The 12,516-nt window shown below is 43.6% G+C and overlaps 1 protein-coding gene across 1 annotated transcript; it reads left to right on the forward strand.

Moving 5' to 3' along the window:
- The first annotated feature begins 258 nt into the window (after window positions 1-258).
- Window positions 259-10,030, forward strand: g3bp1 (GTPase activating protein (SH3 domain) binding protein 1). The gene is made up of 12 exons (XM_084352907.1): window positions 259-396; window positions 3,600-3,716; window positions 3,903-3,984; window positions 4,874-5,047; window positions 5,150-5,240; window positions 5,876-5,969; window positions 6,225-6,474; window positions 6,756-6,860; window positions 7,320-7,437; window positions 7,841-7,966; window positions 8,358-8,467; window positions 8,798-10,030. The coding sequence occupies exons 2-12, from the start codon at window positions 3,622-3,624 to the stop codon at window positions 9,044-9,046; spliced, it is 1,494 nt and encodes a 497-aa protein (XP_084209033.1). The 5' UTR covers window positions 259-396; window positions 3,600-3,621; the 3' UTR covers window positions 9,047-10,030.
- The last annotated feature ends 2,486 nt before the right edge of the window (window positions 10,031-12,516 follow it).

A 12,516-nucleotide genomic window follows, 5' to 3' on the forward strand; every position in this document is an offset into this window, starting at 1 on the left:
CCAAGCGGTGAAGAGTCTTCGGTGCACCGCTCGCTGTGACACAAAAACAGACCGGTAGACGCCAGCCAGTGAAACCATCGCACCTTCAACCATCACTGCAACGTGATTGGCTCTACTGAGAAAAACCAGGTAGCGACAGAGCCTTTTGTGATTGGCTGTAATTGAGGGGCCCCTGCGGTAGCGCCATACGATTGGTGGATGAGTCACATTCTTTCAATTTGATTGGCTAGATGACCCGTGAGGGGCGGGATGTCAAGTTCGGTTGCGGAGCTGAAACCGGTAACCGAGCACTCCAGCACGTTGTGAAGCCGCTAGTGTTTCAGGCTGCCGCTGAGGTGATTCAAAGAAATCACTTGTTTCTAAATCAACGATTTATTTTTGATAATTGACCCGCTGGTGAGTTCTTCTCTTTGATTAAACTCTCAGAAATATGTTTTCAGAAGTCATTGTTCGTTTCATGTGTCGTGTTCGGTACATTAATTGGGTCGCGTTTCGGGGCTCCGTCTACAGCTTGGTGAGGAGATGGTGGCTGTTTGCAGCCGTTGGCATTAGCACGGCGGTTATTCCTAATTACTTGAAATTAAATTATGCTTCTGTTGTTTTTAACATGAAATTGATGATTTATATGTTATTTTGTTGAAATGCTGGGTATACCCGTCGTCACCGCTGCCTGGCTTCATTCTGGATTTCCAAGACGTATCCACCGCCCATGTGTAGCCCACTTCCAGCTCTCATCCAGTCGTGACTCCCTCCCTCCCTTCCTGTCTTTCCTAACCGCCTTACTCGTCAGTTTTCCATAATGTCCCATGCCTGCTCTATAGGGTTACCCGCCTTTCCATGTAGCTAGCCGGCTTAGCTCGTCACGGTTGGAAAGAGTAGCCGGGGACCGGCCGGGACACGTGTTGGGGCTGCTCCTGAGTCCGAGCTAACTCACCTAGCCCGTGTCTGCCCTAGTTTAGGGGGCCGTGTGCTCGTCCAGCTGTCGTGGTTTGGCTCTGTCGTGGGCCAGCCAGGGTGCCATTTGAAGCCCAGGTTATATCTGGAAGCTGCTCTAAAGTCCCACCGACATGCGAAGCCGCCATGACGGGTGATGAGTGTGTGTAGGCCGGTTGATACGGTGAATGGCACCGTCACTGCAGGCACGGCGTGGCCTTTGTCTGCATGGCATGCTCGCAGATTTTTTTTTTTTTTTTTTTACACAAGCTGCTTTCTGATACGGCTGCTGCAGTGTAGCATGCCCTTATATGTACTTATTCTTCAAATAACCTGGGATCCATTCAAACCAAAGCCCCCTGATGTTAGCTGCTAACACTGGGTCTGTCTGAGCACACCTTGAGGTCGTTGGCTGCCTCACATCACAGTGATTGGCTTTAGTCTGATGGATCTGCTCGTGTTTGCTGCTGCTAGTGTGTTGGTTGCTCAGATTGCCAGAACAACAGATGGCTGTAGGTTGTGTGGACAGGTGTGGCAGACAGTCCATTAAAGAAAGCACTTGTTCCCCTGGTAGCTGCTGTATGTGCACGTTTTAGCTTCCTAGTCATGAATTCCAAGTACTTAAAACTGTTTGACCATATTCTTTGTGCTATGCTGTTGAGTGGCGAATGCTAGGAATAGGCTACTATTTTTACTTTTTGTCGATAAATCCCATGAAATGATCAAAACCAGTTCAAAATTGACCCAATATTTCTGTGTATGACATACTTCCATTGCTTCAACACTTGCCAGAAACTACAGTACCCAAGTATTGCAAGAAATTACTGAATCTTTTAAACTACATATTTCAGCTGTTTTTTTTCTGCATTTAATTTGCATCTTCAATGGGAGCCAGTGGGCCTGGGGCTGAGTCCACAGACAGGCTTTGACAGAGTGAGACGTTGAAAGTCACAGAAACATAGGATATCATCAGCCGGATCCTTAATTTACATTAGCTAACCTTCAGGTTCAGCTACAAACCTGTAGGCAAATACCTGCATTTAATAGAAACACGATTACCAAGTTGAAGATTTACAGGAAATGGTGAACATGGGTCTGTTGAAGCATGTTGCAGCCTTTTAAGTTTTCACAAAATGATTTGTGGAGTGCCATTTGCTTCAGCATTGTCACACATTTCCTGTGAAAACAGGCAGCTAGAGAGGGCAATCCCCCATTTCCAATCAGGACAGTGTGGCAACAGGGAATAGAGTACCAAGGTGGATTAGCAGCAGTTAGCGATTACTTCAGCAACACAACCAGTGATATTTGTCCATCAGGAACTTCCACAAATCACCTCGCTACAGTAACTGGCATCCATCGTTCTCAGAGGCTGTGTATGGCCTTAGTCCAGAGGTGCTCATTGGAAGGCTGCTAGTTAGCAGTTACTTTAACAACAAGAAAAGCCATCTGTTTGGAGTTCAGGCAGTAAAGACTTTCTCCATAAAATATAATCCATTTTCACAGTAATCTATAAATTCTGCCACCAGAAACAATCCGCTCTGGTGGTTTCCTTGTTTTTATACCTCCATGGCAGCATCATAGAAATTAAGAAGGCGTTTATTGGAGGGAAAAATTACGAAATGATATATTACGATGCTTGAAAGTCACTTCGCTCTTGGTAAGTGACTTCAGATCAGCTGGAGTTGCTGTGCATCGGTTCATTTGTCAAGTAGAAAAAAGGCAGCAGAGGACTCGGCACTGTTGAAGTGTCATTTGAGTGCAATGACTGTGCAATTTTAGATTTTTAACCGCTTGGTATGAAAACAAACAGCTAATGTCTGACTTTGTTTTCCATGCCTTGGGCGGGCTGTTTTCATGTCGATGCACCCAGATGGGGCAGAAAACGCTCGTCAGAATCAGATCAAACATTTCATGCAGCTGGCATTTCAACACAGTCCAGAAAAATGAATTAAAATGGCCCCATAACACGATGAGGGGCTGATATGTTTTGCTAATATGAAATCTGAGGTCATGTTTACCTGATTTACACTTCAAACTGTCGCTGAGATCACGTCTGACTGCTCTCCAATCAGGACGGCGGGGTGATTCATCATCACAGGAATGTACAGTCTCAGAAGTGTTTTGGCTTCTGTGAAATGCAAAGTGATGCATGTGTGATAGTCGGCGCCAAAGTTACTTCAAAGTAATGAAAAAGACAGACTGCTGTCCAGCTCGTTGGTTTCCATAACCGTTGTCATAGCGTCCTGTAATCCACACGTAGCGTTGCACCATGGAAGTTCAAACATTGCATTAACAAGTCTCAAGTTACTGTTCCTCGTGTCTGATATGATGTTGTTTACTTCCACGTCTTAATTCTAAAGGAATAATTCATTTTTAGGACAGAATTAGTAATATCTTTGATAACAGTGCTGAAAAAAGCAGCGAATCATCACATTTCCAATCTGGGCTGTGTGAAAACTCTTCATCTACGAAGTGGTTATTTCTCTACATGTCCCTCTTTTTAACTGTAATGACTTTGGAAATCATCAGTTGAATTATGAACAAAACTTGAACAACAACATAAAATCACATCAAGTTTTCCCTCCCGAGTTATTAGAGGGTCAAGATTGTTGTCAAATAGAACATCACTTTCTCTAACATCTCCCTCCTCTTCGTCCTCTTTGCAGAGATTTCCAGTTGACCAAAGAAATGGTGATGGAGAAGCCAAGTGCCCAGCTGGTCGGGCGAGAGTTTGTCCGACAGTATTACACACTCCTGAACCAGGCCCCCGACTACCTGCACAGGTACGACCATCGCCTGTCTGTCGCGTTGTGTGATCATTGTGAATTTGTTGCACTTCTGCTGAGTGAAGGCAAATGCTCTTTGGTGGTTTTAATTCTGCAATTATACATAACACTAATCTGCATATATCGGCACCTCATTAAATTGCCCTCCGTGGAACAAATTAACCTTTGTGTCTTTGTGCTCAGGTTTTATGGAAAGAACTCCTCCTACGTGCACGGCGGCCTGGACAGCAATGGCAAACCAGTCGAGGCCGTTTATGGACAATCTGTAAGTGGGCTTCATCCAGCAGATAACAGCTCTCAAACAGGTTATTTCCATAGAGCGGCACTGCACTCAACTCCCACGTACCGACACTGAGTGGGAAAAAAAAGACTCCAGTGCTGAGAGGAAAGTTGTTTGTTAGAGCTGTTTTCTCCAAAAAGGACAGTTAAGGTTGTCTGTCTCTGATTCTCTCTGCTGTAAGGAGGTTTTAAGAAGCTGTTAATGGGTTTCTTGGACAGTTGATTTTTATATTCTATTGTTAGCTGCGGTTGTTGTACTTTAGCTAATTGTTTAAAGCAGTTTTTCCTTGAGAGTTGACTCGTTTTCATTCAGTCCGTCTTGCTCAGGTGACCCACCTGAATATAAAAGTCTCTCCTCTTACATGAGAAATGCTGTTAGGAATAAGAACGTGAAAGGAAGCAGCTGCAGTGGGGAACAGCTACATGCAAACATGTACGTTTAAATGGAGATGTATGCAGAAAGGGTGTGTATATCAAAGGGATAAAAACAATTGGTCATAAGGTTATGAATACAGACAGCGTATTGATGAGTTTTACTGCAACACAGTGTAATGTCACCCTGCATGGAGCTGCAGTGGCCAATCAAATCAATTCAGACTTGCATTTCTGGTAGATGACTTGTAACTTCACCTTTGACCCGTCGTGCCGAAAGATCAAATGATTTTTAATGATTTTTTTAGAGCAATAAAATCACATCTGAAAGACAGGGTAGTAACAAAGCACCTAAACAGAGAAAAGGGGGCAAAATATCAAAACAAAAAAAAGGAAGCGAACATGCAATTTAAAAGGTCTTGTTTTGTTCGACTGTCAATAGTCGATGGTAAGCATATTCCATTGAGCATGTAAAAGTGAAATGTTGCACTTCTCTTCTGCAGGAGATCCATAAGAGGGTGATGGCTCTGAGTTTCCGCGACTGTCACACCAAGATCAGGCACGTGGACGCCCATGCCACCCTGAACGAGGGCGTGGTGGTGCAGGTGATGGGCGAGCTGTCCAACAACATGCAGCCCATGAGGAAGTTCATGCAGACCTTCGTGCTGGCCCCTGAGGTTTGTTCTTCACTTCTGCAAATAGATCTCATGCATATGTGGAAGCTTGATCAATGTGTTTTGTTGCAGTAGACGCTGATGTACTGTTTATTTATCCTTCAGGGTACTGTTGCAAACAAATTCTACGTCCACAACGACGTGTTTCGTTACCAAGACGAGGTGTTCGGCGACTCTGATTCTGAGCCTCCAGAAGGTGAGAAAAACATCATTTTAAAAAAAAAAGTTGTGATTCAAATTGTTCGTGCTTGACCAGGTTTCTGTTTTTCTCCCGACTGCCTTTTCATCTTCTCTACAGACACGATCGTTCTGATCTTGGTTTTATTTTGCTTAAGATAAATTAAGTTGGAGGCAAGTTTCTCAGTCGTTGCACAGCTCCTATCAGCGCTGTAGCTTCATAATTCAGCTACTTTGATCATGTTTCTTTGAACTGCTGCGTCTTTATTTATGATAGTTGAAGCTGCTGAACAAGTTTAAGTGTTTGATGTCGGGGAATGTTAGATTGAAGATGCACAATAAAAAACTAAACATGAGAAAAAAGCACGAGATCCAAAATTAAACTACAAGATGACAACATGACAGATGTTCAGTTTAGTTTTGGAAAAAAAAAAAATCAGTCATTCTTGTTCTGATATATTTAGGTAATTATACACAAATGCAAGTTTAGTATTCAGATGAAATGTGGCATGGGGAAAATAGATTTGAGCAACACGAGTCAGTTTTTATTGAGCAGGGACGGTGACCCATTGAGATCTTTTGATTTTGGAGCAGGTTTTAGTGGGACTTAGAAAATGGAGATAGATGTGAACATGTTTTTGTTTGTGTTTTCAGAGTCTGAGGACGAGGTGGAGGAGATCGAGGAGAGGGTCCCCTCCCCTGACGTCGCTGCTGAGGAGTCCGCTCCCTTCTACGACCCGGTATCCTGGTAAGGATCAGAGGCTCGTGGTTCCCAGAGTCCAGCTTAAACCCCCCTTTCCCTTCAAGTGTGCACATTATGCAAAACAGAACACGCATCTAATAATATTGGTGACCGTAGATGGACTAGAGTATTTAAAAAGTACTGCTTGGTAGCTCTATGGAGTCAAACACACATTGTAAATCATTCTCATTTGCATCTTCAACTCATGTACATTGTTGGACAGCACAGTCGGTGGAACTCTCTCGTTCTTGTCCCTTCCAGCTCAGAGCCCACGGTTCCCGGTGACGAGGAGGAAGTGGCAGCAGTGAGTCCAGAACCGGAGCCAGAAGTGGAGAAGGAGGTCGAGGCTGCGGTTGTGGAGCTGAAGCCTGAGACAATGCTGGACACACAAACAGACGCAAACACAACCGAAGACCAGACAGACAGCAAAAGCCCCGTCACCGTCCCACCCACCGCAGAACCTGCCGCTGTGCCCGCTGAACCCACCCCCGCCGCTCCTGAAGAAAACAGGGTGGGTCTGAACAGGAAATTTAGCTCTTCTTAGCATGGATGAAAAACTTGAGATCAGAAACAGAGATGCCTGAATATAATCAGCAGTAATTGTAGAAGTAATATACAAAAATGTTTCCATCATGTCCTATAGATGCAGTGAGAAGGCTTTTTATCACTCTTGCTTACACAGATGAATCAGCTTCAGTGAGGCACAGATGTAATACTTGAATTGATAACAACTGGTTATGAGGTGTAAATAATTTTCCAGGCCTAAATATCTCCTGTGTTGTCGTCCCACAGCCGTTCTCCTGGGCATCAGTCACCAGTAAGAACCTCCCTCCCAGCGGGGCTGTCCCAGTCTCAGGAATCTCACCACACGTCGTCAAAGTCGCTCCCACAGCACCGGTAAGTTTGCTGGTTCGACTCAAAAATGTATCTCCCAGCTAAGTTTAAAAAGTTACTCTAGTGTTTAAGTACCTCATGACAGAACTTTAAAAAAATACAGGAGCAAGATTGGGTTTTCAATTTTAGATTGTTTTCTAAGAAAACAACTTCTAGTTTTGTTTTTTAAAAACAGTGGAGGTCTCATTTTGAGAAATGTCTGAGAGCAGATGGGTGTGTTGACATTTTTCTAAGAGCCACAGTCATATATGTCCTGAATCTACACAAAGTCGAGTTGTTGTTGTTGTTTCCCCGAGTTCAGATGAAGGCAGCAGGAAACAAACGCCTCCTGCAGGCTGGACCTTCATGATGATAATCAAACATGTTGTTCTTTATGTGCCTGAAGTGAAGTCATGACTCCAAACATCAGAAAACCTGCTCGCTCTTTGTCTTCTTACAAAAGCGTGTTGTTGACTCTTTCAGCCCAGAGCGGAGGTGAAGCCCGAGTCCCAGACAACAACACAGAGACCACAGAGAGACCAGAGGCCGAGGGAACAGAGGCCTGGAGGTCCTCCACCGGTACACAGAGGACCCAGACCAGGTACACCCACATGATCACATCTGATGCGTGCTGTTGAAGATGGCACTGCGAGCTACAGTCAGGATGTATAACTCTCATGCTGCTAACACAAAGTCTTGTATCAGTGGAAGTAAAGAACACACGTCTTTCTGTTACACCTGCATTTTAATAATAAGCAAAACCACAGTGGATTATGGGAGAATATGAAGGTTTTCTGGCACATCAACATACACTGACAACCTTAAAAACCACATACAGGATGGGGCTTAAATTCTGGTGACGCACCTTCTAACACACCCAGTCTGAAAGACAATACCAAAGAAATGCAACATAACTGGTGAATACACTTATTAACCAAATAGTTCTTGTATGTGTATTCTCACAGCACATGTCCCTGTGTTGACCTGTTGAATTGTTGTTTCAGCTCGGGAAGGCGAGCAGGGAGAGACTGAGGGTCGCAGGGTGTCCAGGTACCCCGACGCCCAGCAGCTCTTTGTAGGCAACGTCCCTCACGATGTGGACAAGACTGAGCTCAAGGAGTTCTTTGAACGTAAGTGGTATTAAAGTGTACAACACATGATGTGGTGATGGAAAAACCTGCAGACACATTAAACATTCAGACAGTCGCGTCTTTTTTTATGTAGCAAATCTTAATAAAGCCTAACCTTGTGGTAAGTCAAAGAGGACTGAATTTTCATTTTTGATTGAACCCTTCCTTTAAGAACTCTATTTCAAACAGGAACAGTTGCGTTTGTAATGGATTTTAAACTAAGATCTTAAAAATAGTTTCTCCTGTTTTATATGTTGATGATATAATAGTGTTTAGAATTTCAAAAATCAGTGACAAATAAGATTAATATGTAAAATTTTGTCAGTGCATCAAGCAAAACATTTAGTTGGATACTTGTGTTGATAATGTTCCTTCCCCCCTCTGTCCACAGAGTATGGTACAGTCCTGGAGCTGAGGATCAACAGTGGAGGGAAGCTACCAAACTTTGGTTTCGTGGTGTTTGACGACTCTGAACCTGTACAGAAGATCCTCAGCAACAGGGTAACACACCCTCTCAGGCTCATTACGTTTTTTGTTTTAGGGACTGTTGTTTTAATGTTTATCTCTCTTGAATGCTGCTCCATTTATTTGCCAAGAGCCCAGTTCTCATTTCTGAAATACCCTGAGGCACTTTGTTTAGTAATTATTGTTCTCACTGTGTTCCTCTGTTGGTATTTTAATGGATTTACATATTGAGTTGGCTCAGTTAAAAACTGGAACTGAAGTCTTGAGTTTTAACTTTGCTGTTGGGACCGTTCTGGCTTGAATAGATAAAAGAGAACTTAATTAAGTTCTTCAGAGTTTTAATTCTTTTTTTTCTCGTCCTCTCAGCCCATTAAGTTCAGAGGCGACGTCCGTCTGAACGTGGAGGAGAAGAAGACCCGATCAGCCAGGGAGGGCGACAGGCGAGACATGAGGCCCCGGGGTCCAGGCGGTCCCGGCGGTCCCAGAGAGCGAATAGGAGGCGGCGGTGGACCCCGAGGCCCCCCCACCCGCGGAGGCATGGCACAGAAACCCAGCTTCGGCTCCGGGCGGGGCGCCGGGCCCAGTGAGGGCCGTTACTCTGCCCAGCGTCAGTGAGGCCCCCGGGCTCCAAACCTGAGTTGAATTACTATTTGCATCCAACTTCTGAGTGATTATTGATTTACTGCAGCAGGAACCAATTGGAGAATATATAACAAAGAACCCTTCTTAACATGCACCTAGGAGCAAAAATTAGAAGGAATGATTAATTTAATGTCCGAATTTGGGTTGCTACACACAGCCTGATTTCTGACTCGTTTCCTCCTCATTCTTTCTCCTACATGTGAAAGTTACAAGTATTACGAAGGGATTTGTTAGTAATTGATGCAGGTTTGGTTGAGAGATTTCACCGGCAAGTCGCGCCAGCTCCTGCTGAAAACAGCCAGTCTCGACATCTGTCTCTCATGAAGATGGCTGCCTCCTCCTCCTCCCCAAGCTCCCTCCACCTAATTCTTCTTCTTTCTCACCTGCTGCTTTTTGTTTCCCTCTGAGGAATCCAGAATGTCACTCCTTTTTACTTCTCCATCTCTTCCTCCTATCCTCCTCTTCGTCTCCTCCTCCACCAACACATGTATTATCTGGACTTTTTTTTTGTCATTTTTTTGTTTTGTTTTTCATGCTGAACTTGAATTTATTAAGAAACAAATCAAAACACGCAAACACATGAAAAAAAAGGGTAAATACTACTTGAATTGGGGATTAAAAAACCCAGAGGTTAGGTTTTTTTCGCGTTCTCTCTCCCTGTTTCTTAAAGGAACGTGTACTTTACTGCTTGGGCAATCCTGTGTATTGCTGCCACCGTTGTATCTAGCGATGGATCTGTCTTATCTTTTTATTCTATCAGGTCAAGAGCTGAACTGTAGTGGTTTTATTTGAGTAAAAATGTTGGCTTGTAATATGTGGATTCACGGACGCGTCTGAATGGAGCATGTATCAAATCCTGTTGGGCTTCTTCTACCGATGCACTTCATTGTCATCTTGTTTAAAATGAACTCACCTGCCGATGAGAGAACTAAATTAAAAGTGATTTACTGTTTTAAACCTTTTGTCTCTTTTGATCTGTTATGTCATTCTTTAGTTTTAACAATTTTAGGTTTACAGAAAATGTTTGAACCATTTTAAACAGTGTTATAATTTAAACTGATTCAAATTATGAGGTGATTTTAAAACTGAGCTCATGAGATGGAGAAATAAAATAATTTAAATGTATCAGAAACTGAACATAAACAAGGGTGCTGGTATTTATTGCAGCTACATTTCATAATGTTTTTTCACGGACTCTGACTTTGTTCACTGCAGTTGTACTTGTCATAACAGAAAGATGACAGGTGTAACTAATGATGGTGCCATACTCTCAGCCTCATTACATTAATAAGAGGCCTTTTTTCACAGAAGACATTTTGACATGTCACAATAAAAGCACAGGTGTAAATAATGGAATGACTGAATTCAGTGCAGCTGTTTGAGTTTCAGGGTCCTGATGCTGGGCTCTGTTCACATGGACCCTACCATTCCACTCAGAATCAGAATAAAAATGCTTTATGTAACTACCTCAATCAGAAGAGATTGGCCTGATCTGAATTCATTTTTCTAATATGTAAACTTGTGGCGGTACTGTCAGGAGAATGCTTAATAACCAGCCCTAAAAATATACACATTTATGGGGAATGCCAACGTCACAAATGCTTTGATAATGATGAAAGTGACAGCGGGAATAATGAAACTGAAATGTATTTCTTTTACTGCCTCTAAAGTCCCCAATGAGATCTAACAGGACAAACTGAAGGTGTATAGAGGGGTTTGGGTATCAAGGGGTTCAGTTAAGACAAACAAACTGAAGAACCTGCAGGTGTCCGGCTGTTGAAAGGCAGCAGCACTCACAGGGTAGCAGAGGTGAATGGTGACTTTTGACGGTCACAATTTTCCCTCAACTAGAAAGAACAAGGGCAGCAAAGAAATCTGAACAGGACCTCAACAGAGCAGAGTTTCTGACTGACAGTGTGTTTGGATGAGGTCTGCGGCGAGTCAAGGACAGAATCAGAATGAGAGTCAGTCGGACCTGGGTGTCATTCCCCACCTCTCTTTAGCCTTCGCACAAGTCATCACACCCTGATTGGCTGTGAGGGGAATGACCCAAACTGCTCTCACTCATTAATTAGTAGTCAGTCTCCACACCTGCAGCAGGTGATCTGAATCCACTGCGATCGGTCCACAGGGACCTTGAAACTCAGCTAAAATAAAAAAATAGCAAGTGCCACACAGTGGGACTTTTACAAACTATAGACGTACACTGTAGAGTTGGCACCGGAAGCAACAGGTCGTAAAGCAGATATATGTCAGGCCACATTGTTCAAGTGGAGAAAAGGCTTTTAGGATGTAAAGTTTCGGGCTTCTACCAGCAGTTTCAGTTTAACATTCAGCTGCTATAGAAACCACCTGCTGGCACAGATCCATTAACTGCCAATACAATGTCAGATGTAACAGATGCAGCAGCAGTGATTCTCCTCTCTTCACCTGACCCAACAGCCTTGTGCTGAACTCAGTAATTCTGCATGATGGAAATGGAGAAATTAACTGACAACTGATACCGAAGCAAACAATTGCTGATTTACTGTAGATAAGCAGGAGATTTATTTGTGTGTCTCCTCAGTTCCTAAATGTTCCACCTGCTGCACCAGCAGCTTCTCTCTACCTGTTTGGTTCTGGGCAGTTGATGTACAGTTGGTTTGTCTGAGCTCGGACCACTTTCAGGGACCCAGAGCTTTCACACAGTGAGTCACCAAGGTGAATTCAGGTGTATGGTGTGAGAGAGACACGGCTCAGCCTCTCCTATACGTTCTCAGGGTTTTGATTTCCTCTACTCCACTGACTTCACTTGAACTCAGGATGAACTGAGAAGTGTGAGGACAGAGCCTGGAGCCTGCTGAAGGGGCTGCTGTGTGCAGTTACGACTGTATCAGATAATAACTGCACAGAATACAGTTTGATTTGTACTTAAAGAAACAAAGCAGATTAATTTAAACAATGACTACGAAGATCATTTTCCAGTTTTCCAACTGAATTTGGCTTTTTTTTTTAAAGAATATTTTGCATTTAACATAATTCTAGAGCTTGTTCGAGGACATTTGGCACCTAATGAACTCATTAATGTTGCAGGGTTTGAACCTGTGACCGACACGCTACAGTACGGCCTGTGTGGACACATGGCTGGCCTGTATGTTCTGCTGTGTATCAGTATTCAGTGTGAGTGCAGCCCTCCTGCTGTGAACAGACACATTATTAGTATTCGTGGACCAGCATGGCTTTCAGCAAGTTCTGGTCCAGCTGGCAGCAAGACCCCAAGCACACAGTGCACACACACACACGCATGCACGCACACACACACACACACACACACACACACACACACACACACACACACACACACACACACACACACACACACACACACACACTTCCATACTGTACTTGTGAGAGAAAATAGATTTTCCATGTTGCTTTTAATTCCGTATTGCTCGTCCAGTTCA

This window comes from Pagrus pagrus (assembly GCF_965226575.1).
Source record: "Pagrus pagrus genome assembly, chromosome: 5".
Lineage (NCBI taxonomy): Eukaryota > Metazoa > Chordata > Actinopteri > Spariformes > Sparidae > Pagrus > Pagrus pagrus.